Source organism: Danio aesculapii, chromosome 18 (assembly GCF_903798145.1).
Source record: "Danio aesculapii chromosome 18, fDanAes4.1, whole genome shotgun sequence".
Taxonomy (NCBI): domain Eukaryota; kingdom Metazoa; phylum Chordata; class Actinopteri; order Cypriniformes; family Danionidae; genus Danio; species Danio aesculapii.
In genome coordinates, this window is record NC_079452.1 from 32,163,958 (window position 1) to 32,187,800 (window position 23,843).

Consider the following 23,843-nt stretch of genomic DNA (forward strand, 5'->3'; position numbering starts at 1 on the left):
ATATGAGACACTTGCTTTGTTTACTAATTAAATTGATTTAATTGGATATGCATTGTAAACAAAATAAAAATGTACATTTAATTCATTAAAAATGTATTATTTTTTATTTGATATATTAAGGTTTTAGTTATGATACTCCCAAAATCATTACGCATAAATCCACAATTTTTTTTTTTACAAAATTATGGGCAGAAATACCAAAAAATGTTGGCTTTCTGATTCTGTCTAGCCTAGTTATGAGTAGGGCCAAACAGAATCTGCGGACATTTTGTATTGTAAAAAAATCTGTGGATTTATGCTGAATGATTTTGCGAGTATCATAACAAAACTTAATATGTTAAATAAAATATAATACATTTTCAACTTATTTAAGGTTTACAATGCAAATCCAATAAGATCCATTTATTTGGTAAACAAAGCCTCTCATATGACAAATCTACCATATCTCTACTAAAAGACAAAAACGATTACTTTACAAACTGTAGTGCAAGTAAATCATATGAACATGTTCATATTAGTCAATAATACTACTGAAATTATTAAAAAAACTGAATAAATATGAATTTACGCACATTTAAACAACTAAATAAATAGACTCAACAATGGGCTAAAAAGCTGCATAAATCTGCAGATTTCTGTGCGCGCAGATTCCGTTTGGCCGTAGTTATAAATAGGTGCATTAATTTATTTAAACAAAAATAAATAAATAAATTAGAAATAAAAAAAGTATTTCTAGGTTTTCCAAATCTTTTTTTTTTTTACAAAATTTGATACTTTATAATAAAACATATTTTAACTATTAAAAAATACGTGTGTGTATATAATATTTTATGAAAATTCATAGACAATTAAAATATTCAGTTTGCAGGATATTACCTTTGTGCTTTAGTTTTCATGTTAAAAACCCACCTGTAAAACTGTGGATTATTAAAACGAAACAAATCACTAACAATTTGCACCAAAATTATTGAACCATGCTTAAGGCTGACGCCAATGTCTCTTCATTTACTACAAATGGGAAATTAGTCTGAAAATTTAAATCAGTCTTGCTAAACAAATTATTAAAAACTGCACATTAAAGGTTTAACTAAACATTACTTTTAACTAGTTTCTGTAAGATGTAATTTGGTCTGGTATTGTTTCCTATTTTGCCCTGTGTTCTTTCATAACCAGAAGACAAAAACCTGCAAAAAAAACTAAATAAAAAAAAATCACATCACAAATTTCAAAATCTTGACGACTTCATTTTCTATTTCTTTAATACAGAAATGGTTAATAGAAACTCACATATGTGTTTAAACACTGAAAACAATGCAACAGGCTGAGAAATTATGACAATAAAGCTTTGAATTCAAAGCATGTCATGCCTAAAAGATGGAAGAAAAAGTATCCAATCGCCAGAATGTAATGAACCGTCCATGCCTACTGGAGCTGTGATATCCTCTTATGTCAGAGTATCTTCACTTCTGATATATTCTCCAATATCAGCCTGATGGAAAACCACAATAGCCATGGGGTCGACTTTCCTGCACTCCTGTGTTGTTCTTGCTGCAACTCCAAAACCCTGAAATCAGATGAAAACGGTGAACATGGCAGCCAAAAAATCGTAGAGTTCTATCCCCATACATGACTAGAGCTATTCTTTGTGTTCTGTTCAAATTGACTACCCTTTCGTTATGTTCGGGGCTGTTTTTGCCCCCATAGACTTTTATTATAATCAAATTCCCAAAAGGAAAAACCAGCAACAATCTAGAATGCATGATTATATGCCGTCATGGCTTTGCAATCAAAAAAATGTGATTATAATGGAAGTCAATGGAACAAAAACACCCCTGAACATTACAAAAGGGTAGACGATTTGTCCAGAGTGTGTTGTTGAATTGACATTTTCAAAGCATTTTCCCAAAAGATGTGTCAAAATAAGATTTGTCAGCAAAAATCCTCCCATTTGCTATAACACAAATAAAGTTATGACCAAATTAAGACTTAAAATCCCCCCCAGAGTGAATGAAAACATCCCCAACAGCACACATGAGTAATCAAACAGAGATCTGGGAATATCTTACGAGTGGTACGTCAGCCATTGAATACACCAGCACTCCCTGGTACTTGTTTGTGTTTTCTGTGATTCTGCCCAAGCCGGACTTCATGATGTGGTTTCCGTACAGGAATGACTGCTCCGATCCCGGCTTCACCCACACCTTAAACTACATCACATCACATTGTGTATTATTTATATGAAAACAACCGGTTTGGTGAAAGTTGATATGAAAGAGAAGTTGTGATTATGATTTTTATCTTTATTGTGATGAACAGTGTAAGTAAAATTGCTTCATGAGTGAATAAAAAGCAGGGTGGGACTTGATTTTGTTCAAATGGAACTGACTGGATGGTTATGGTTTGCATGATACTGGAATTCAATACCAATCGGCACTGACATTTTAAAGAGCCCCTATTATGAGTTTTTTACAGTGGCCGGGAAGTGCAAAACAACATTACAAGTGTGAAACACTTCTACGAAGCTTGAGACAAATTTTCATTTTGGAAAACATTTTTACCAATCATAAGACACAATTACATAGGAAAAACTATTTTACCAAAGACGAAACAAATTTACAAGTCCCAATTCTTTACAGGAAGGGAATGTACCGCACACTGGGAGTAACGCGGGGAAAAGTGTTGTCGTTGGTGGTGAGCGTGGTAAATTCGTGTTGTGGAGTACATGGCGTAAAAATAAAGTTTATTCTGACCCAACATGGACTGTAGAGGGTAGAGGGATGTTTTGCTCGTTTTTTGCCAAACACATGAGCAGCTTAATGTGGTTTTGCTTTACGTGGGGTCGGTGCTTGGAGTTTATTAAGGACGCAGACCAGACATACTGCATCAGTGTGTTCAATATTTTAGCGAGGGCCACTCGTACGCTGTAATCGTGGACATGATGTTAAGTCTACACTATGTAAACATCTGCTTGAGGACTCATAAAAGTAAACTGAATGAAGCCGGTGTTACGGTTTAACTGGTGTCCGTGTTAACCGGGGACCCTTTCCAGATGTAATCCGGATTCGGGATTCGAACCCAAGTCAAAAGGTTCAGCACACGTATCTATCAACCTATCTAACGGAGTTATTCCAGAGTGCACGTTGAGACCGGTTTTGATATCTTTATCAGTGTTAACTGTTAACTCTATCGTGTTAACTTGTTTCCATTTACTTGCGTTTACATGTTTCTACATACTCTCACACTGATATTTTCTTAGAATAGCTATAAATAATGAAACAATGTTTTATCGCTGTTGATCAAACCATGATTTTTATAGTTGTAGACTCATGTTAACCAGTGCCCTTGGACTTGTGTTAACCTATGTCTACAAACTCACACACGAGCTGGTATTTTCCGGTGTGTGGTACATTCCCTTTCTGTAAAGAATCTGTAATTGTAAATTTGTTTGGGAACTTGTAAAAGTGTTTTGCGTCTTGTTATTTTTTTTTATAAACTGTAAATTTGTTTCGTCTTTGGTAAAATCGTTTTTTCCTATGTAATTGTGTCTTATGATTGGTAAAAATGTTTCACAGAATGAAAATTTGTCTCGAGCTTCGTAAAAGTATTTCACACTTTCTAATGTTGTTTTGCACTTCCCGGCTACCGTAGTTTTTGAAAATGACCTTCCATGTAGTGTGTAACACAGCTCTAAGTGAAGTGAAATATCCAGCTAAGGCTTAAATCTGAAAGTGCACAGCGTTTAAAACTATTGATTCATCTATAAAAGAGTCGACTCATAGTGCTTTAAATGAATCGTCTTGATAACGAGTCTTTACCGTTTCGGCGTGACGTCGATACGAAACTTAAGCCCCGCCCAACTGTTGTGCATGCAAACTCAGAAAAAGAAATTCAGTAAATTACTGATGACATTTCTTCAAAATCTAACCTCCTAGGGCTTAGTGGCCACATATGTGGACAGCACATTTTAGCTCTTAAGTGGCTATTTAAAATACTTTGAATGTTTTATATTTTGTTACAGACATACAGTGTCATCCTGCAACCTGCATCCTTAAGAGGTTAAAGTACAAATTAAATCAAAACTAACCATATGATTTTGTTAGCTCACATTGCTAGTTTTGTGGTAAACAATTCATCTGTGCACAACTCAACTGCATCACAATACTGAAAAAAAAATCAGTCAGTTTCTGGTTCATGCACACTTTAAGATAGAAATGTTGTTATTTTAAGTATTTTTTGCAAAAAATAGGAAACATGCCTACACCACCAAACCCGCTCCGAGCTGGGATCCAACCGGCGACTCTATGCATGGGAGTTGGTTGCTCTAACAAGGAGGCTAAAGACCATGGCCTCTAGTGTCAGTCCCTAGAGCACCTTTTCGGGTTCAGAGTGAGGTTTACCTGCACAGCACTTCATTAGGTGGCCTCTGTTACTCAGTTTTTTTTTTAAGATGACATAAGACCAATGTTTGAATTTTAATCAATATTTGGTGAAAATGAAAACATTTGTTGTTTTCACCAATTTTCTGTTTATTTTTCACCTAAATTAAAAAGTAAAAATACCATTAGCTGTGCTTTCATGACCCTGTGTTAAAGCACGTTTTAAAGCATCACATGAGAGACGAGCAACGGAAACGACAAATTATGAAAAAAAATTGCTTTATAATTAAGTCGTAAAGAAATATAAATAAAAAATGTTAATGCAAACGTTGGTCTTTTTTTGCAGAATAAACTCTGATGGAGCAAACATTACACATTACATTGTCTCCATTATGCTTGCATTCGTTATTGTCGGTTGCTAGTGAGCCACTCTAACAACTTGATGGAAATGCACCTAATCAAAGTCCCTTTAAGGCAAGTAATTTCACTCAGCAGCCATCTTTGAAATGCCTCTTGGGCAGTATGCTCAGGCATTCTGTCTGAATGGAAAAATCCTCCAAAACCACTTGCCAAGCTTACAAATAAATTTCATATTGCATATCACCAATAAAATTAAACAACAACTGTCAATTTAGTTTCATTTCTAAACGTCCAAATCACATAAAGTCTGCAGAAACTCACGTCTGGTCCGAGCCCCTCCCCCGAAGTATCGTCAGACTATAGCGATTGAGGATTGGGTCCTATACTAGAAGGCGGGCTTTATTTGCCATATAGCGATCGATGATTGGCTCCTGTACTAGAAGGCGGGCTTTATTCGCCATATAGCGATCGATGATTGGCTCCTGTACTAGAAGGCGGGCTTTATTCGCCTTATAGCGATCGATGATTGGCTCCTGTACTAGTAGTCGGGGTTTTATTCACCATATTGACTGTTACACTTTTCCCCATTCAAAAAGATACAAGTGCCATGTCTTGTGTATTCTACAGTCTTTGACCTAATTCACATTTGTGATTTGACTTTTATATGTACCTTAGCATATGGTGCGAGGAAATCAAGAGCTGTGATGTGCAGACGAAACTTTTGTGTCTTTGTGAACTTTCCGAAACACGTGCCAACTGATACCAGTTTATCTCTTGAGACATTTGTGGCCAACTTCAGGATTTTTTCACTGAAATGGAAAAAAAAAATGACAGATTACTTATTCACATTCATATTTGCAACTTATTTAAATTTTATTGTCTGCAGCTTTGGTTCAGCAATTATTTTCCAATTCATTTTTCTCATTGGGAGATATAGTTAAAGATATATCTCTCTGATTGGTGGATTTTCAATACAGCATCATGGGTAATGTAGGTTTTTCTGGACAAGGTTTTTCTGGTGAGGCGACAGCCCTACCTATTGCGCCACTGCGTTTATATTATTTTGAACAAATTGGATCAACAAATATATATCAAATAAAGTAACAACACAATATTCCCTATGTAGAAAACTATTGGATTTCAATTTTTTTAATCCAGAAAAGTGTTGTCCTTTTCCCAATACAGGGTTGTGGCTGGAAGGGCATCTGCAGCATAAAACATATGCTGGAATAGTTGGTGGTTAATTCCGCTGTGGCAACCCCTATAAAATAAAGCACTAAGCTGAAGTAAAAATGAATGAATGAAGTGTCGTCCTCTATTAATTAACTTTGAGGTCAACAATATGCAAGTGTACTTCTTAATACTGGCTATATTACTCTGGGACCTAAATACGAATTACTCTAGTCAAAATCTAATCCACTACTTAAAGGAACAGAACATTTCAATAGGAAAAGGTTATTATAATTTGATCACATTATACTACAGTATATGAACTTCAAAGATAGCAGACAACCTTACCTCATATAATATACTCGATCATTATGAAGTCTGAAACAGTAAGTCCCATCCGGCCGATCAATAAGAAGCTTGATGTTCTCCCCAATACTAAAAAATAGTCACAATGAATTTATTTGACCATTAAATACCATTAATTTTGTGCTCATTTAAACATCTGCAGTTCTATGGCGCAGCACACATAGACAATACCTATGTAAATAAGAGTTATACTTGCATAAGAAGTAATTATACAAATAATGTTGTTATAATAATAATAATAATAGTACAATACATACCATGTAAAATTAAGGTAACGCTGGTTTTATATTCATTAATTTTTCAACATTGATAAATTGTGACACGCTCCCTATATTGTTTACTATGGTACTTTGGATGTTTGGTCTGAAATCGCATGTAAAAATTAGCACTAATTAATTGACTGTGAACAATGTTGTGCTTTGATAGTTATTGACTGCTAATTTGTTGTCGCTATTTAGAATTAGCAAAGAATAATTTTCTGAGATTACATTATTATGGATTAAGTCTGAATGAGCCAATATAATTTAGGGCTGAGCAATTAATCTAAAAGTAATCGAAATAAGTTAATCGAGATTTTGTTTTCAGGCCAATTCGCCCAGCCCTAATATAAATCCAACTTTACCTCAACCCATGTAAATCATAAGTGTAAACAGTGCAAAAACAACACCTATAAAATATTAAAAATAAAAATCCAAAAGATAATATTATGACACAATTTATAACAATATAATAATTACTAAAACACGGAAACAAAACATTTAAAAAGTTGTATCCGTGTAGAATCAATTTATGTGAATCACTGGTGTAAACAGTACAAAATATACATCTATACAAGTATCAAATATTAAAAATAAAAACCCAAATAGACTAATATTACACAGCTTATAATCATACACTGATCAATATAATAAACAAAACAAAACAACTATTGAACTGCAGCTTGACACATGGACACAACCTGGCTAATACATTCCTGCTATAAACAAGCCACATCTTAGCGTGTCACTTACTATTTAGAGAGTTTCTCGAACATCGTTTTCGTCTCATCGTCTGTTAACGGACGCATTATGAAAAATAATAACTATTTTATTTCCAGATGACCGTAGATCTGAAAATTACAACCGCTCTCGCAGTGTGTACGCCACGTGGGTTGGATCTGGCGCACGCCTGTGACGTCAATCCGTTTAAATAAAGTTTTTTCGACGACTTCCGTATCAACACTTTTAATCATGGCTGCCGTAGACGTGGAAGATGAGAGTATCCTGGCTTCGATATTTAAAGATAGTTTTCCCGAGAATTGGAGAGAAAATCCGGATTTCGCGGCGTATCTGTCGCAGCTGAGCGCGTGCGGGGTGGATGAGTTGACGCGCGAGCCCGAGCGCCTGTCCGAGGAGCGCGCGCAGATTCTGCAGCAGACCCGGGAGCTGGCCTTCACTAACTACAAGACTTTCATCAGGACTGCAGACTGCACACAACACATCTACACTGACTTCAGCACAGTGGAGAACTGCCTCTCTAAACTGCTGCACAAGCTGCCCAGCTTTACCGAGAAATGCAGGTTTGTGTTCTTTCTCACTGACGGTAAATAATTGAGGTAAAGTTGGTTGATATCCGCACATTCAGTCAGTGACAGCTTGTGAGACGGTCCCTATATGTAGAGGTAACGTTGGTTATATATTCACACATTCGGTCTTTCTCCATAACAATATAGTTTCATAAAAGTATTATTTGCAAACTCTAAATAGCGAAATCATATTAGCAACCAATGACTATCAAAGTACATTGTTCACAGTCAAATAAACAGTATTAATGTTGTTTTCAAGTCACACTTGCAGGTTATTTCAGACCGAATATTCAAAGTGCCATGGTAAACAATATAGGGAGAGTGTCACAAGTTGACACTCAATGAATGTGTGAATATAAAACCAATTTTACCTTAATTCCCTATATTGTTTACCACGGTCAAGTCAAGTCGGGCTTCCACTACATGTGTGGACATACAGAGGAACAAAATGTGGGTGCTACATAATTAATCATAAATACAAACATGGCACAGGACATAAGAGCCATTTTAAAAAGCCTATGCATAACTAACATACTATAAAATACTTAAGTATGCACATGAGACAAAATACAATTACTTTTACATGAAACTAAACAATGTGGTGCAGGATATTGTGCAAGAGAGGAATTAAAGGGTTGAATATTGTGCAGAAGAGGTATTTAAGGTTTAAGCAAGCAGTGCAACATGATTGTGGTACATTATAGTAGTACTTTCAATATTCTGTCTGAAATCACATGTTGTTATTACTTAAAAACTACATTAGCACTATTTAATTGACTAAAAATTTACTTTCATAGTCATTGGCTGGGCATATATTTTTTTTAAATAGGGGAATTACCAACCTTTGTTACACATGGCATCACACGGGCTCAACCGTGCATACTGGTTGCATAAAAAGGCCGGTTGCAATAGCAAATGCGGTAGGATGGCAAAATCGAAAGTCCAAAAATAGAAAACTTAACTTTTACCGTACACCACACTGCTTTAATGCTAACCGCAGATGTCTTTGGCTAACAGCCATCATAAGAGCTGAATGGAGTGAGGACCTAATTAAAAATGCTGGACTGGACTGGGCTGGATGCTTGGCCATTGGACCTGTCAGACGAACGCCGCTCACTTTAACGTTAATTTTGCAACAACAGATGACTGACAGTCAGGCAGAATTTTAATTATTTATGGGAAAATGCTTTATTCACAAGTGTAAATGAGCAGTGTATCAAACAAAACTACCCCCTCTTACTCAAAAAAAGATCTAATTCACCCCCCTGACACCCCTCACCCTCATGGATTATTTGCAAGGCAGTTATATTATTTTATAAATGATTAATTGACAGCAATGCATTTATTAAACAATGTATTTATTGAAGTTTAAACACACTGTATGAACAGTGTATGTATGTGTATATATATATATATATATATATATATATATATATATATATATATATATATATATATATATATATATATATATATATATATATATTTATATATATATATATATATATATATATATTTATATATATATATATATATATATATATATATATATATATATATATATTTATATATATATATATATATATATATATATATATATATATACCTTTTATATGTTCTTTGTCCTTCTTATCTGACATTTCAATTGCATTTCTCATTGTCTGTCATTTTCCATCATTTCAATAACTTGTATCATTTTCTTGGCCTGGTATCTCATTCTGGTTTATTAATTGTCAATTATTTTATTTCACCAAAACTACACACATTTTATACTGTGAAAACAAATATTAAGCTTCATCAGTAGTTAGAACACATGTATTATCACCTCATCAGCTTCAGCTCCTCAAAATAATGAATGAATGTCGACAGTGCAGTGGCAGGATTTTTCCTAACACTTGCCATGTGACAACAGTCCCACTCCAACCTGCCAGTAGAAACAGGTACTGCCGAAATGCTCTGACTATTTAAATAGCCGACACAAAAGCTGCGTTAAATGGAATGGTCGTGATGGTAATTGTAAGTAATTGGATAACAAAACAAATGTTATACAACCTGTTTTTTAAGTGCAACATATTCCAAAAGATCAGGGGCGTTTGATAATATATCAGGGGCTTAAGCCTTCAGCCTACAGCAAAACTGTAACAGCATATATGTGCAGTAATGAATGTTAAAGTGACAAGCTTTGTGGGGTAATGTTCTCTCATTTGTTTGCAGAGGCTTTATTAAGGAGGCCGATGAGATCAGCGTCAGCAGGCGTATGAACAGCCTGACACTGAATCGACACACTGAGATCTTGGAGATTCTGGAGATTCCTCAGCTGATGGACACGTGTGTTCGTAACGGATATTATGAAGAGGCGCTGGAGCTTGCCGCGTATGTGAAGAGACTGGAGAAGAAACATTCCTCTCTTCCTGTCATTCAGGTACATATGATATTGCTGTGCATCAGTATTTGATGAGTTATTACAAAAATGAGATGAGTTATTTCACAATTACTTCACAAATGACGTTTAACAGAGCAAGGAATTTTTCACAGTATTTCCTATAATATTTTTTCTTCTGGAGAAAGTCTTATTTGTTTTATTTCGGCTAGAGTAAAAGCAGTTTTTCATTTTTAAAAACAATTTTAAGGTCGATAATATTAGCCCCTTTTAGCAATATATTTTTTTTAATCGTCTACAGAACAAACCATTGACCAATGACTTGCCTAATTACCCTAACTTGCCTAGTTAACCTAGTTAAGCCTTTAAATTGGAACTTTAACCGGAATACTAGTTTCTTAAAAAATATCTAGTCAAATATTGTCTGTTTCTAAATTCCAAGAACGCAGAGAAACGGACTTGCATTCTTGTTGAAGACGAGAATTCTTGCCAGGTTACCTCAGAAGAATGAACCCGGGAGATCGTGAGAACACAGAACGCGTCCTGTGAGAAATTAGATTCTGCTATCTTCATGATGGTCATGTGACCTTCGCGTATTTTTTACGGAAAATTATTTAAACATTAAGCATTCATACAACAATTTATTGTTTTTTCCCGTTTCAATATATATATAACATGCACAAAAACCTTATAAATATACGTTGCCCAATACAAATAAAACTGATTTTAATAAAAATTACAGCAAATAAACACCCTTAATAAGAAGGTCACTGGTTTGAGCCTCGGCTGGATCAGTTGGCATTTCTGTGTAGAGTTTGCATGTTCTCTCCGTGTTGGCGTGGGTTTCCTCCGGGTGCTCCGGTTTCCCAAGTCCAAAGACATGCGGTACTGGTGAATTGGGTTGGCTAAATTGACAGTAGTGTATATGTGTGAATGAGTGTGTATGAATGTTTCCCAGTGTATGGGAATTAATATTTTTCATAATCGTTTGAAGCCAAAATGGAAACTGAATTTCGATTAATTGCACAGCCCTATTGTACATATATAAATCATGTTGATGTTCTTGGGATAGCTGTTTTTTTTAAATTAACATGAGGTAGTTGATGCAGAAATATAAGAAGGCCAATAAAGACGTATATTTAATTATTAAAATGCAGTACTGTTGTTGTGCTTTTAGTTTCAAAGTAAATGAGTTCTATTAGAAATGAGTTGCTATTTTATAACAGTTAAATTATAAAAATGGATTTAAAATGACAAATATTTGACTAAAAACTTTTCCTGTTTGCGTTGTCTTAGGGAATTGTTCACGAGGTCCGACTGTCTGCTCAGCTCATGCTGAACCAGCTGCTTCAACAACTGCGCAGCAACTCACAGCTTCCCGTCTGCCTGCGTGTGATTGGCTACTTGCGAAGAATGGACGTTTTCACCGAAGCCGAGCTGCGCGTCAAGTTCCTGCAAGCTCGCGGAAGTTGGCTACGATCAATTCTCACCGCCATCCCAGACGAAGACCCGTATTTCCACATTACCAAAACCATTGAAACCTGCCGCGTGCACCTCTTCGACATCATCACCCAGTATCGTGCCATCTTCTCTGACGAGGATCCTCTGCTGCCCCCTGGTGGTCAGGCATTAAATGAAAGCGCCATATTTCACGGTTGGGTGGTCCAGCAGGTGGCGCAATTCCTGGAGACTCTCAATCGGGACCTCCAGCGTGGGGTGGGAAGCCGTTTGGACTCTCTGCTCGGTCAGTGCATGTACTTCGGCCTCTCCTTTAGCCGGGTTGGTGCTGATTTCCGTGGCCAACTCGCTCCTATATTTCAGCAGGTTGCCATAGATACTTTCCGGAAGGCTATTCAGGAAGCGGTGGACAAGTTCCAGGAGGATATGAACTTGTATACGCTGATTTCTCTCCCGTCGATTCTTGGAAGCACCATCCCGCCGGCCGTTCCGAGCACTCAGCCGGGCACATTGCAGCCTCCCATGGCCCTGCTGGACTTCCCTCCGCTGGCCTGCTTCCTTAATAATGTCCTGACAGCCTTTAATGACTTGAGACTGTGCTGCCCTATTGGACTCGCGCAGGAAGTCAGCAGATGCATTGAAGAAGCCCTTATTAAGGTGATTATTTGCATAAATAATAAGCACGGTCAGACAGAATCTGTGCAAATGTTTTTGTAACGGGGTTGTTTTTTTGTATCAGGTGACAAAGCTGATCCTGGTTTTCCATCGAGCTGAAGAATCCGCCTTCAGCAGCCGTGAACGGGAGCTGTTTGTTCAATTCTGCAGTGCATTTGCCGAGGACATGGTGCCTTTCTTAAACCGATGTTTACAAGTTCTCTTCCCTCCAGCCCAGCTCGCTCTCATACTAGGTAAATGTAAAAATCAACTGCTAGCTAACACCATTAGCGTATGTAATTTTAACCACTAGAGGGTGCGTATTCACAACAAACAAAGCTGTAGGTTGTGTCCAAAATTGCATACTACTAGGGCTGGAGGATATTGAGAAAATCTGACAATGCGATATCTTACTGCAATATACATTCATAGATGATTTCAGTAGCTCCATTTGAAATTCATTAATTTAGCTTGATTGTGATGATTTTGTAGAGTAATTGTGCAACATAAATAAAATAAACAAATTTAAAGTAAGTGAATAGTTAGGATTAGGATTAAAAGCATAGATAAACATATAAACGTGAAATAAAGATTGCTTTAATTCGCTGGATTCATTATTCAAAACATTATATATATATATATGAGCAATTCCATGCAAATGTCAACTTTGCCAAAAAAGTTTTCGCTAAAATACAGAAACCGTTTCCAAGTTTTTTGAGTAAGCAAGTATTTTAGTGCTTTAGAAATACTCAAAAATGTCTCTGTCAATGTTTTTAAACAATTTTACTTCATTTACCAAAGTCTCACGAGTGGAAATTACACATCTGTCACATCCACAACAAAGCTTTTTCCTCATAAATGCTAAAATATGAAATAAAACTTAAATCTATTCATGAGATATGCTTTTCTATAGTGAGCCAACTCTTATCCTGTTGACTGGCATTATTTTTGGGGGGTTGTGCAGTTTAATTCTTAGAATTTCTACAAAGTATGTTGTGTACTGTAAACTCACTGACTTTTTTTGGTCGCATCCATAATGCATTTTCATTTTCCCCATTTAAGGTACAAAACATGTTGACAGATTGATCTTTTTTATCTAATTAGGTTAATTAGGCAGGTTAGTGTAATTAGGCAAGTTATTGCATAATGATGGTTTGTTCTGTAGACTATCGAAATATAGCTTAAAGGGGCTAATAATTTTGACCTTAAAATGTTATTTAAAAAATGTAAAACTGCTTTTATTCTAGCCAAAATAAAACAAATAAGACAAAGATTAAACATCATTTGGGAAATATTTAAAAAAGAAAAAAAATTCAAAGGGGGGCTAATAATTCTGACTTCAACTGTGAAGTGCGATATAGCTGTATATCGGCACTGGTGGAAGGCGTGCCTTAATGTCCCACTGCTACGAGTGTAATATTGCGTTTATACAACAGTTTGACAGCATAATTGTGTGTATAAACAAAGAAAATCCGTTTGTAAGAGGAACTACTTTCTTCTGCCATTCATTCACATCTGCAGCTGACATCAGATCAGCAGAAACCGTTGCTTCTTTACAAACATCACTTTAGAGCTAGTGTTTGAATGATTCTCTAGCATAATGTCTAAAGTGATGACAAAACAGGTGATTTGGCACACATTTTAAGATTGTAAGACTGAACGGCATGAAATGCCATCAGTCTAGAGACTTTTCTAAGTATTTCTTTGTTGCAAACATTGCAATCACAATTATTAATCCCAAAGCAAAAGCCAAAGCAAACACTACCAGACTGTGGTATAAATACAGCACTACGACATACAAAAGAGAGAGATTTACTTAGAAAGTCACTTACCTGTTTTATAATGATTTGATCAGCTGTAGTTTGAAATTACACATCTTTTCTCCTCTAAGGGCTTATTATGTGGTCTCTGTCGCCATCTTGTGGCGGAACGTCAACCATCTTTGCTCTGCTCAGTATAACCGTCTCAGTTTACTGTATCTCTGAAGTTATAAATATTTAAAATAGGCACTGTCCTTATAAATAAACTACATAGATGCAATCTAAACTACATTCTTGCCTTAAAAGTACAGTATGTTGTCCAACAGCTGCAATATTTGTCAAACTGTGGTGAGTTTATTGATCTGCTGTGTCACTATGTGGGCGCAGTAATACAGAAGGGTGAAGAGGCTGTACGAGTGCCGTTATTGCAGAATATCGCACTGCTAGTTGCCAATCAGATTCGAGAACTAGACAGAACTGTTGTGTGTGAGTGTGTGTATATATATATATATATATATATATATATATATATATATATATATATATATATATATATATATATATATATAATTTTTGTATAGATAAGCAAAATGTGACACTGTTCCAGTGGTTTTTGGATGCTATAATGAAAAAAATCTTGTTATATCATTAATGTTGATTTAACGTTTATCTTGCGTTTGTACTGTAGGCGTCCCTCCAACCCAGGTTTCAAAGTATGGCAGTCTAGGCTGCATCAATGTGAACACTGTTCTGGAGCCACTGGAGTTTGTTCTGCCCCAAAAAGAGCCTGTGACTCCTGTCCTGGATCTCTGCGCTGATCTGAACAGCCTGATGACATCCGAATCAGATTCCACGACTACAGACAAACACGTTACACCTCACGAAGAAAAACACTTTGTTTCTGAGCCGGAAGAGCCTGTATCTGTGACTGATCCTCAGAAAGACATTTCTGCTGAAGCGGTTCATACAGAGCAAAACAGCACAAACACAGAGCCGGAAATGACTTTTGATGCACAAAACTTGACAGATGAGTTGCCTGATGTTGAAGACATGTTGTCAAATTAAGAGTCAACAAGATGTTTTGTGAAGATTATCATTAAATTAACCAAATAACCATGTTCAGACATTTAAAGCAGGGTTAGGGATGCTTTTTTTCAGACATTATTTGGGCAAGGAAAAATGAATCAAATAACCATGTTCAGACATTTAAAACAGGGTTAGGGATTCATGTTTATTACAGACTTTATTTTAGGAAGGAAAATGAATCAAATAACCATGTTCAGACTTTTAAAGCAGGATTTGGGATGCATTTTTATTGCAGACTTTATTTGGGGAAGAAAAAATGAATCAAATAACCATGTTCAGACATTTAAAGCAGGGTTAGAGATTCATGTTTATTACAGACTGTATTTTAGGAAGGAAAATGAATCAAATAACCATGTTCAGACATTTAAAGCAGAGTTTGGCATGAAGTTTAATTACAGATTTGAGGAAGGAAAAATGAATCAAATAACCATGTTCAGACATTTAAAGCAGGGTTAGGGATTCATGTTTATTACAGACTTTATTTGGGGAAGGAAAATGAATCAAATAACCATGTTCAGACTTTTAAAGCACGGTTAGGGATGTATTTTTATTGCAGACTTTATTTGGGAAAGAAAAAAATTTATTGAATAACCATGTTCAGACATTTAAATCAGTGTTTGGCATGATGTTTAATTACAGACTATTTGAGGAAGGAAAAATGAATCAAATAACCATGTTCAGATACTTAAACAGGGTTTGGAATGCTTTTTTTTATAGCAGACTTTACTTGGGGATGGAAAAATGGTATGGAGTCAATCTAGGGCCATATATACTTGCAAATTAATAGAATATTTTGCAAACAAAAAATATTGAGCAAAATAAATGCAAATCTCCAAAAATCTGAAAATTTATTTTAGAAATAAAAATTAATTTTGCTAACAAAATAAAGAACTGCAAAGGGAAAATAAAGTTTTGAGAAATAGAAAAGAAATTTACAAAAAAAAAAAATACGGAAGGCTCCGTTTTAGCAACGTCATCAACTGGACACAGTATCACTGAGGTAGTCTTACAGCCCAGTAGGTCCGGGCCTGCCATAAACGGTCAAGTTTCCTTGCCCCTGCCCCCTTGTCAAACAGGGCCACAAAGTGAAATGCTCAGAAACATGAAGTGCAAAGTGAAAACAGCATCACAAACTCACAGTTGACTAAAAAGCAAATCAAAATGAGCATTGCAATTGACTGGATGGGTTTTGTAAAGGCAATGCTATAAAAAATATTTAGCAAATATATATATAGGTTTTTTTTTTTTTTTTTTTGCATGGCTTGATTTTTATCTGCAGTTCTTGTTTTGTTTGCAAATTTAAATTTTTATATTTTTATTTATTATTTTTTTGCTCAATACTTTATTTTTTGTTTGCAAAACCTTTTTTTTTGCAAGTATATATGACCCCAGATTGGCTCCATAAAAATAAATCAAATAACCATGTTAAGACACTTAAAAAAGGGTTTGAGATGCATTTTATTGCAGACGTTATTTGGGGAAGGTAATAATGTAATATATGAAGTATTTAATTATGTTCATATTTAAAATGTGAAGAAATGTTTATTGAATTGACTTTCAGAGATCCCAGAAGGTATTTGAATACCACTGCATTATTTAACGAATCCCATTTTACTTTAAATAGCAATATAAACTCGCATGTGACTAATTTAACATCATTTTACAAAACTACAGAAAGCTTGTGGATCATTTGTACGTATATGCAGCTCATCTAATGCAAATCAAAAACCATTTGGATTCTATAAATGCTCTTGTATTGCACTGTTTGTGTTGCTTTTTACTTGATTTCTTTCATGGGAGGAAAATGTTTAGTAAAACTGGATGAAAATATTAGGATTTTTAATATTCAATATTATACTGAAGCATGAACAGTGAACAGCACAAAAATTTCCATATAATCGTAACTGGTATGAGGGCAGAATTTAGATTGTAGAAAATATTCTGTAATTAAATCACAAGAGAAAAGTGAAACGGATTTTCAGAACAATCCCCATAAAACATTTCCAGTCCAGATCCTGCAGGTAGTGTGAGATCAACAATCACTTCTTCACGAACTTCTTCCGAGCGGCGTTAGGATTTGTACGCCGACGTCCTCCGCCGGTCTGGCCGTCCCGCAGTTGTAAGCTGGCTGATTTGCTGTAGACGTCGTGCTCGGAGAACGGAGAGCTGCTGGCCAGGTAATCTGGATCAAACACATTAGTCTTCTGACGAGCCTTTCTAGACATTCTCTGCTGAGGGAAACGCTGATCTTCCACCAGGTGTGGGTTGTTGCCGTGTTTTCCTCCTTGTGGCATAGGCAAAGAGTACTGCAAGAGACAACACGAGTACACATTATTCACATTTACTTATATTTAGCCATTTTGTATTTTTACGCATTGTAGATACTTTAATCCATTCAAAGTACAGATTATATCTTTTTTTTGCTTTCCTTTGAAATCACTGAAGACTATTTTAGCACAATACTCTTCCATTTGAGCCACTGGATTTACATACACTCACAGGCCACTTTATCAGGTACACCTAACTACAACTGCTTGAAATGCAAATTTCTAATCAGCCAATCACAGGGCAGCAACTCAATGCATTTAGGCATGTAGACATGGCCAAGACGATCTTCTGCAGTTGATACTGAGCATCAGAATGGGGAAGAAAGCTGATTTAAGGGATTTTGACCGTGGCATGATTGTTGATGCCAGACGGGCTGATCCGAGTATTTCAGAAACTGCTGATCTACTGAGATTTTTAAGCACAACCATCTCTATGGTTTACAGAGAATGGCCTGAAGAAGAGAAAATATCCAGTGAGTGTCAGCTCTGTGGGCGCAAATTCCTTGTTGATGCCAGAGGTCAGAAGAGAATGGCCAGACTGGTTCCAGCTGATATAAAGGCAACAGTAACTCAAATAACCACTTATTGCAACTGAGGTATGCAGAAGAGCATCTCTGAACACACAACACATCCAACCTTGAGGCGGATGGGCTACAGCAGCAGAAGACCACACCGGGTGCCACTCCTGTCAGCTAAGAACAGGCTACAATTCACACGGGCTCACCAAAATTGGACAATAGAAGATTATAAAAATATTGCCTGGTATGACGAGTCTCAATTTGTGCTGCAACATTCGGATGGTAGGGTCTGACAACATAAAAAAACAACATAAAAGCATGGATCCATCCTGCCTTGTAATAACAGTTCAGGCTGGTGGTGGTGGTGGTGGTGGTGGTGGTGTAATGGTGTGGGGGATATTTCTTGGCCCACTTTGGGCCCATTAGTACTAATTGAGCATTGTGTTAATGCCACAGCCTACCTGAGTATTGTTGCTGACCATGTCTATTCCTTTATGACCACAGTGTACCCATCTTCTGATTGCTACTTCCAGCAGGATAACACACCATGTCATAAACCGCAAATCATCTCAGACTGGTTTCTTGAACATGACAATGAGTTCACTGTACTCAAATGGCCTCCACAGTCACCAGATCTCAATCTAATAGAGCACCTTTGAGATGTGGTGGAACAGGAGATTCACATCATGGATGTGCAGCTGACAAATCTGCAGCAACTACATGATGCTATCATGTCAATATGGGCCAAAATCTGTGAGGAATATTTCCAGTACCTTGTTGAATCTATCCCATGAAGGATTAAAGCATTTCTGAAGGCAAAATAGGGTCCAACCGGGTACTAGTAAGGTGTACCTAATAAAGTGGCAGGTGAGTGTAGATCTGACAATAGAACAATATATCGGTGGCCATATTGAGTTCACCCAAGAAATGCTATTATTATTATTATTATCATCGAGTTCGATAACAAAATTAGGTCAATATGTAAACTATGTAATATATCTGCTGGTTCAACAACTTGTCACCAGCATCCCACCACCTTTCTGAAGGGGTTTTAAAATATAATCTGTTGTGTTTGCTTCTTTTGGTTATCATGCTCAGAAAAGTTTCTTTTATGTTTGGAATATATATCGACTAAACGGCCTAAATTAAAGTGCTATCAGTTGTCAGTGCTGGCCCATATCAATGCATCTCTGACCACTACCTTTATATTACAGAAAATAAGTACATTGTTAAAGGGGGAAAGCACACATATGTACAAATCAAATTTTAGATTTAATCCGTAACTTAAGGCAAACAGGCTACTAGCAGTCCTAAATAAAACAATAAAACTAAAATATTTACAAACACAATGTATTTTACAGATGCTATAACTCCACAAAAAAAACCTTCAAATTTAACAGTTCAAAGTAGAAAAGGGGTGAAAAAAAGACAAGATTAAAGAAAACAATATTACAAGTGAGTGATGGTTTCAGATGAATAACACTAACAAATTAACCTGATTTCTGATGCATATAGCTGATCAACAGCATTAAGTTAATTGTCAAAACAAATAAAGAAACACTCACTCTCTTCCCCTTTGGATTCAGCACTTTGGGGTTCCTGGAGAAATGCATCTGCATGGTACCGTCCTCATTAAGGGTGACGGCAATCTTCTTCAATGTGCTGTTTCCACAATTCGGACAAAAACTTTTGTTCATGTTTGTTGTAGTCCTGAAAAAAAAAATGACGGCAAAAAAAAAAAAATAAATAATCACATTATTAGGAACACTATACATTTATTTTCCACTGCTCCAATGTAGTCGAATCAAGTGAATCCTTACTTGAAGCATGCATGACATCGCAGTATATAACTCCTGGTGTTTTTAATGAGCATACCATTTACAGACAGCACATTCAGTCCAATCTGAATCAGAACATTCTGTGAGGAAAACAATAACATTATCAATAGTCAATCCATATCGGGTTCTTGTGGCTTCAACTTGTATTATAAAGCAACAATAAAGATATTATTGTAGATTAGGGTTACACGATATTGGAAAAATGAAGCAGGAACAAATCATAACGTATTCAGAAACCATATGTTGTGCAGCCGTATTGTAAATGTTTCACGCACCCATATCATAACACACGTTCTTCATTAGACATTTAATGTAATACATTAATGTGTGTTCTAATAGTAATACAATTACCTGCATGGCAAAATCTGTAGTCACGCAGCCTACTTTGACGTCCGCTGAAGGTCCCCGTACACCAGCATCCATCTGGACCTGCTTGATGTTGCTAGGAGTAATCCAACCTCCACCATCATCATCCTCATCCTCTTCTTCCTCATCATCACTGTTGATTTCCTCTTCTTCTTCCTCTTCTGGCTGCTCTCCAATAGTGCCATCATGCTCTTCAGATTCAGCCGAGAGATCGACAGACTCCAGCTTCTTTGTGACTGTGATGGCATCTGCTGCCTACAGACAACCAAACCACAGAAGGAAAATACCATTTACGTTTGTCTAAAGTGACTGTGATGAAGGTTTAGCTGTTGTCTGTTTCCTCACCAGCAGCTCCAGAAGGTCAGACTCAATGCTGGGAAGAGGATTCCTCCAAAACTGAAAGCTGTTGAACTGTGAACTAACAGGATCATGTGGCTCATTCGTTGTAGGTGGGCTTTGGATAGCAGGTTTACCTGGAGACTTTATTGGGGGGAAGAAATAGAATCAATTTATTGCTGGATCTGCTTTATCAAGCGTTGCTGCAGATTTATTATGTGAAATATTTATAGTTTATGGTAATATTATATTTTTTGTTTAAAAAAAAAAACGTACTAAAGCCACGATCACACTGCACTTTTCACCCCATAGACTTCCATTCATTCACATGCCAATGTGTCAAGCCTGGTTTATACTCGACGCGGATGCCCTTCCAGCCATAACCCATCACTGGGAAACATCCACACACAAACACTACGGACAATTTAGCCTTCCCAATTCACCTATACCACATGTCTTTGGACTTGTGGGGGAAACCGGAGCACCCGGAGGAAACCCATGCAAACATGGGGAAAATATAGAAACGCCAACTGACCCAGTCAAGGCTCGAACCAGCAACCTTCCTGCTGTAAGGCGAACATGCTACCCATAGCGCCACCGCATTGCCCTGTTTTTATTTCAGTTTTTATTAAAGAAAATGGTTTAAAAACATTTTTAAAATGGTAAAAATTTGGAGTAGAATGTCACTCTGAAGATCCTGAATGAATCATTTAAAAAGGTGATTCAATGATCCATTCATAAAGACGGTAGGCTTGGGCGGTAATATGGTAAACCGCGGGATCTAAAAATAAAAAAAATGTATGCGTCCGCCCGACACAAAGAATAAGGTGAATAGATTTGGCTGTTTAGAAGGAATCATTTGAATGAATGACTCAATGAATCACTCATTGGCAATGAATCACCTATTAGCAGTTTTAGTCTTCTGTTTATTTATCCATACCAGCCAAAGTTCCAGCACAAAATCACTCTGCAAAATATTGTTTAATTATTGTTATCAATAAATAAGATATATTAAGATAGAAAATATAAACTCTGGGGGTGTAAAGGAGATTTTTCTTTTATAAACATATTTATCAAACCTGAAAAATGATTTTTCTTTAATTAATATAATTCAAATAAAGACTGAATTTCCATTATTGTCTTACTTTTGAAGGAAAATGGAAACCAGCAATGCCAACAGGAGTCTCTGGATGTCTCTGTGTACTGCATATCTGGACCTGAAATGCAGATAATATTGAAACTAGAACAAATATGAATTAAAATCTGAGTTAATTAATTAATTAATCGTCAGTACCTGTTTTTCAGGTTCTTTCTTCAAATGCTCAGTCCCCACATTTTCACATTCCAGTTGATAAGTCAGAGCCAAAACCTTGATGTCCGTTGCTGAGAGACTGGGATAATCTCCTGTCTTTTTAGCAAACTCTGTAACTGTAATTAAAAAACACAGACATAAATCACTACCAGCACTGAAATAAAGACTAGAAGTAAGACACAAGTAGCAGTAATTACCAAACTGAATGTTCTCTGGAAATGGTTCTTTAAAATCGAGCTTGTATGGCAAAAAAGCTAAGCTCCTTTTAGTTGGTTTATCCCGAATTTCATCAACAACATCCTTCAAGGTATAAATGTTCTTGCCAATTTCCTATTGGGGAACACAAACAAACTTGTTACTATAACAGATAGAAATGTGTTGTTAGCATCAAATTAAATTCACAATAGCAAGTAGATAATTCTATAATCCAACCCCCCCCCCCCCCTCTCTCTCAATTCAATTCAATATTGCTTTACTGGCATGACAAGTGTTTTGCCAAGGCATTTATAAAGTTTACATTAAAAAGAACACACATACTTAAATAAAAACTAAATAAATCAGAATAATAAATCATCTTTCTCTCTCTCGTTACCATTAGGTGAATAAGAACAAATATAAGTTTGTGTTTATCCGTGCAGTGTGTTTATACAATAGGAATGTGTGTGCGTGTATGTATATATCAAACACACCCACTATATATATATATATATATATATATATATATATATATTTTTTTTTTTTTAATTAACAATATTTTGATAAATGACGTTAACATTTTAAATAATAAGTGGTTTCGTTATCGTAAAAATGTTAACAAAAAGTATCGGTATCATATCGCATTAAAAAATTGTGGTATCGCCCATCCTTACTAAGAAATATCCATTAACTTTTTTTTTTTGGGTGCGGCCAGTGAAAATCTTGGCAGGGCAAGTAAAAATCTCAATCACTGGCCAGTAGAAAAAATATCATATCATTAAACCCTGTAATCATGGAAACTTTAAAGTAATTCAGTTTGGTATTTACCTTCAGCCCACAGCCCTCAATTAATATTGGTTTTTGACCCTTCATAAGAAAAAGTTGGGACACCCCTGATCTAAATAATACACCACAATCGTATCTACCTATCATTTATGTATTTATTTATTCTATTGGGGTAAAGATGTTTTTATATTCGCACATTATGACTTTCTCCTTGATAATATAATTTCAGTAAAGCATTTTTTGCTAATTCTAAACCGTGAAATCATATTATTAGCATTGAGGTAAAGTTGGTTTTATATTCAGACATTGGAGCATTTTTTAACAGTGACAACTTGTGCCACTATCCCTATATTGTTTACTAAGCTACTTTGAATATTCGGTCTAAAATAGCATGCAGGTATGACTTCAGAACAACATTAGCACTACTTAACTGACTGTGAACAATGTTGTACTTTGATAGTCATTGTCTGCTAATATGATTTCCATATTTAGAATTTGCAAATGATACTTTCCTAAATTTATAATACCAAGGAGAAAGTCTGAATGTGCGACTAAAAAAAACAACAACTTTACCTTAATATTATTAGCCAATGACAGTCATTTCACAATGAATTAAATAGTGCTAATGTTGTTTTGAAGTCATACTTCCATGTGATTTCAGACCGAATATTCAAAGTACCATAGTAAACAATATAGGGAGCATGTCACTGAAGAAATGTGGGACTATAGAACCAACTTTACCTCAATATTTATTCTAACAGTACCACTACGCAGTTACAGCACACGTGTCAGTTATGTCATTTATCCCACAGCACATCCATTAAAACGCACATTTCTGGACGTCGATAGTAAAAGCACCAAACAATAAACCAAATCCCTGAAAAAATAACTCACGTGCAACGGAGCTCTTTTAATAAAAGCTCCAGCATCCACCACAACATGCTCCACTGTGGTCGCCACCATCTTGACAGTGTGGCAGGAGTTCTCGCGA

General features: G+C 36.0%; 3 protein-coding genes across 3 annotated transcripts; 1 reads left to right on the forward strand and 2 right to left on the reverse strand.

Moving 5' to 3' along the window:
• Nucleotides 1–1,233: 1,233 nt before the first annotated feature.
• On the reverse strand, nt 1,234–7,429 carry nip7 (NIP7 nucleolar pre-rRNA processing protein). Its single transcript, XM_056478404.1, has 5 exons — nt 7,283–7,429; nt 6,255–6,341; nt 5,407–5,545; nt 2,067–2,207; nt 1,234–1,564 (listed from the first exon to the last, which is right to left on the reverse strand). Exons 1-5 carry the CDS (start codon nt 7,336–7,338, stop codon nt 1,445–1,447), a joined length of 543 nt encoding a protein of 180 aa, XP_056334379.1. The 5' UTR covers nt 7,339–7,429; the 3' UTR covers nt 1,234–1,444.
• A 59-nt stretch (nt 7,430–7,488) lies between these two features.
• cog8 (component of oligomeric golgi complex 8) lies at nt 7,489–15,543 on the forward strand. Its single transcript, XM_056478141.1, has 5 exons — nt 7,489–7,830; nt 10,051–10,258; nt 11,513–12,331; nt 12,414–12,582; nt 14,777–15,543. Exons 1-5 carry the CDS (start codon nt 7,502–7,504, stop codon nt 15,151–15,153), a joined length of 1,902 nt encoding a protein of 633 aa, XP_056334116.1. The 5' UTR covers nt 7,489–7,501; the 3' UTR covers nt 15,154–15,543.
• A 1,637-nt stretch (nt 15,544–17,180) lies between these two features.
• nob1 (NIN1 (RPN12) binding protein 1 homolog) lies at nt 17,181–23,832 on the reverse strand. The gene is made up of 9 exons (XM_056478143.1): nt 23,747–23,832; nt 22,069–22,201; nt 21,854–21,987; nt 21,705–21,776; nt 20,569–20,703; nt 20,209–20,478; nt 19,840–19,937; nt 19,585–19,729; nt 17,181–17,480 (listed from the first exon to the last, which is right to left on the reverse strand). Exons 1-9 carry the CDS (start codon nt 23,813–23,815, stop codon nt 17,214–17,216), a joined length of 1,323 nt encoding a protein of 440 aa, XP_056334118.1. The 5' UTR covers nt 23,816–23,832; the 3' UTR covers nt 17,181–17,213.
• Nucleotides 23,833–23,843: the final 11 nt, after the last annotated feature.

Coding starts and splice junctions, on each gene's coding strand:
- nip7 (XM_056478404.1), bottom strand. CDS start 7,338: ATGCGTCCGTTAACAGACGATGAGACGAAAACGATGTTCGAGAAACTC. Junction 6,342..7,282: donor TTCGAGAAACTCTCTAAATA/GTAAGTGACACG, acceptor ACTATTTTTTAG/TATTGGGGAGAACATCAAGC. Junction 5,546..6,254: donor GATCGAGTATATTATATGAG/GTAAGGTTGTCT, acceptor TTTCCATTTCAG/TGAAAAAATCCTGAAGTTGG.
- cog8 (XM_056478141.1), top strand. CDS start 7,502: ATGGCTGCCGTAGACGTGGAAGATGAGAGTATCCTGGCTTCGATATTT. Junction 10,259..11,512: donor CCTCTCTTCCTGTCATTCAG/GTACATATGATA, acceptor GCGTTGTCTTAG/GGAATTGTTCACGAGGTCCG. Junction 12,583..14,776: donor CCAGCTCGCTCTCATACTAG/GTAAATGTAAAA, acceptor TTTGTACTGTAG/GCGTCCCTCCAACCCAGGTT.
- nob1 (XM_056478143.1), bottom strand. CDS start 23,815: ATGGTGGCGACCACAGTGGAGCATGTTGTGGTGGATGCTGGAGCTTTT. Junction 21,777..21,853: donor AGAAAGAACCTGAAAAACAG/GTACTGACGATT, acceptor TCTGCATTTCAG/GTCCAGATATGCAGTACACA. Junction 20,479..20,568: donor CTGACCTTCTGGAGCTGCTG/GTGAGGAAACAG, acceptor GGTTGTCTGTAG/GCAGCAGATGCCATCACAGT.